General features: G+C 38.5%; 1 protein-coding gene across 2 annotated transcripts in view; it reads left to right on the top strand.

Moving 5' to 3' along the window:
* Positions 1–773, top strand: part of LOC104758013 (F-box protein At1g47056) — a 2,895-nt gene extending 2,122 nt beyond the window's left edge. Inside the window, exon 2 of one of the 2 annotated variants that reach the window (XM_010480813.2) lies at positions 42–773. In XM_010480813.2, coding sequence (XP_010479115.1) covers positions 42–575 — 534 coding nt within the window. In that variant the 3' untranslated portion in view covers positions 576–773. The remainder of the gene's footprint in view (positions 1–41) is intronic. The other variant, XM_010480812.2, reaches the window with a different exon arrangement.

The raw sequence follows: 2,335 nt of genomic DNA, 5'->3' as shown, positions 1-2,335 counted from the left end.
TTGTGGCTGTGGCTAAGTTTTGCTCTCAGTTACAGGAACTGGTTCTGATTGGAGTGAATCCAACTACGTTAAGTTTAGGAATGTTGGCTGCGAAATGTCAGAATCTCGAAAGATTGGCACTTTGTGGTTGTGATACGTTTGGTGATCCTGAGCTTTCTTGTATTGCGGCAAAATGTCCGGCTTTACGTAAATTATGTATCAAGAACTGTCCCATTTCGGATGTGGGAATCGAGAATCTTGCAAACGGATGCCCTGGTTTAACCAAAGTAAAAATCAAGAAATGCAAGGGAGTTATGGGTGGGTGCGCAGACTGGTTAAGATCGGTTAGGCCTATGCTTTCGGTTAACGCAGACACCGTGGAACCAGAACATCAAGAAGAAGAAGCAAGCAATGATGCTGTAGGAGACTTGCAAGAAAACAGAATCGAGTTCCCTCATTTGAACAGCCAGATCATGGCACCAAGTATTGCGTCAAGCAGTAGAAGCCGTTCAGGGTATTTCAAATCAGGCATTGGACTGTTCAGCGGAATGAGTTTAGTAGCTTGCACTTCGAGACAACGACGGGCAAGCAGGTGATTGGCTGCGCTCAGCCAATATTGTGTTAATTACTTGATCATGTTGTTTCTTACAAACGCAATTGTATATATATGGGAGTAGATTGTTTGTTGCATTACTCAACTGAATATTACTTCGTGACTGATCTATCACGTGGCCAACACTTGATAGAAACATCACATCCGCAATATGGTTACCAAAACTGAAGACTTACCAAGACTCCATTATCTGTAACTTCTTCGGTTATAACTCTTAGAACTAACAGTGTTCTCCTCCAGGTTGTAGAAGAAACACAAAGTATTAATTGCAGCCATATTCTTCCACGAAGGCGGCAAAAGTAATATGAGCTTCACCCATTCTTTCTTCATTGCATTCTCGAAAACTCACAGCTCACAAGATGTCGCTAATATTTTTCTATCTAAAATTTGTTTCTCAAGTCTCATTATCTATTAAAAATGTATCTATTAAAACGCAGTAGCGGATAGGTAGAACTGTAGAAGTAAGCCAAATAATATGAAGAAGAATAATAAGATCAATGTCATTGAGAGTTTAGACAACATCAGTAAAGCAAGGATCAATTGAAGTGGAAATATAGTAAGAGTTAGAAACGATACAAGCGAAACGAAAAGAAGAAAAAAAAAAACTATTAGAACCAAATTAGTGAGCAACCTCAATGTTGTTGCAGAAACATCAGATTCTCAACATAATTTTGTGAGGAAGAATAATGATTCATGAGGATCTTGACCCGTGGATACTTTGTCTTTCATTCCTTTGATTTCAACTCTTGGAACATGCTCTATCACTGGATTGTAGAAGTTAACATACAGTATAATGGATCGGTCAAACGACTTGATGACCTCCAAACAATTTCACCCGTATCACTTGCCCAGATTGATTTCTTAATGTCCCCAATAGCTGAATAAGGCTAATACTTTTCTATGTAAAATTTGTTTCTCAAGTCTAGGTAATCTTTAAGTGATACATATTTACACTAAAAAAAAAGCAGTAGCAAGCAGACCAATATGAGCAAGAATAACAAGATCGATGTCATTGAAAGAGTTTAGACAATGATAAAGTGAAGTGGAAATATAGTAAAAGCTCAGAAAACTATTAATTAGAATCAGACCCCCATGATCAGCCGCCTCAATGTTATTTCAGAAACATCACATTCTCAATATAGTTTGGAAAGATGAAGAATTCAGAAGGGTAATGTCCATCTTGACCCATCAATACCTTGTCTTCAATTCCTTCGATTGTAATTCTCCTAACACTCTCTTTCGCCAGATTATAGTAGGAAACATAGAATGGACAGGTAGAACGACTTGACGCACACAAAATGTCACCCGTATCAGATACCCTTATAGCCTCAAAGGTTGTATTTGGAAAAACAAAGTTTTGCTTCGACCATTCCACTTTTTTGGTGTCATCTAGAACCCATAGCTGAGCAAGACCAGTGTGAGGAAAAAGCACTAGGACACCTAATTTTCCCTTATAGTTTATTAGACACAAAAGGTCGACATATATTTTTATTTGTATAAAACTAAATTTCTCAGACCTAACATCAAAACATACTGTTAGGGGTTGATCCACACCCCAAACAACAGGCTTGGCCCAGAAAAAGCCCATGACAAATCTCCAGAGAAAAGGAGGGTACTATGGTCTTTTTGTATAAACGAACCGACACGATTCCCTATAAAGGGAGACGTACGGTCCGCAAAAAAGGGATGGAGAAAAAAGGGAAAGAATCGAGATAGCAAGTACAAAAAGCCTCAGCTCGTCCA

The sequence above is a fragment of the Camelina sativa genome, chromosome 17, assembly GCF_000633955.1.
Source record: "Camelina sativa cultivar DH55 chromosome 17, Cs, whole genome shotgun sequence".
Classification (NCBI taxonomy): domain Eukaryota; kingdom Viridiplantae; phylum Streptophyta; class Magnoliopsida; order Brassicales; family Brassicaceae; genus Camelina; species Camelina sativa.
The sequence above is the reverse complement of the archived record's forward strand: the minus strand, read 5'-3'. Positions and strand labels throughout refer to the sequence as shown.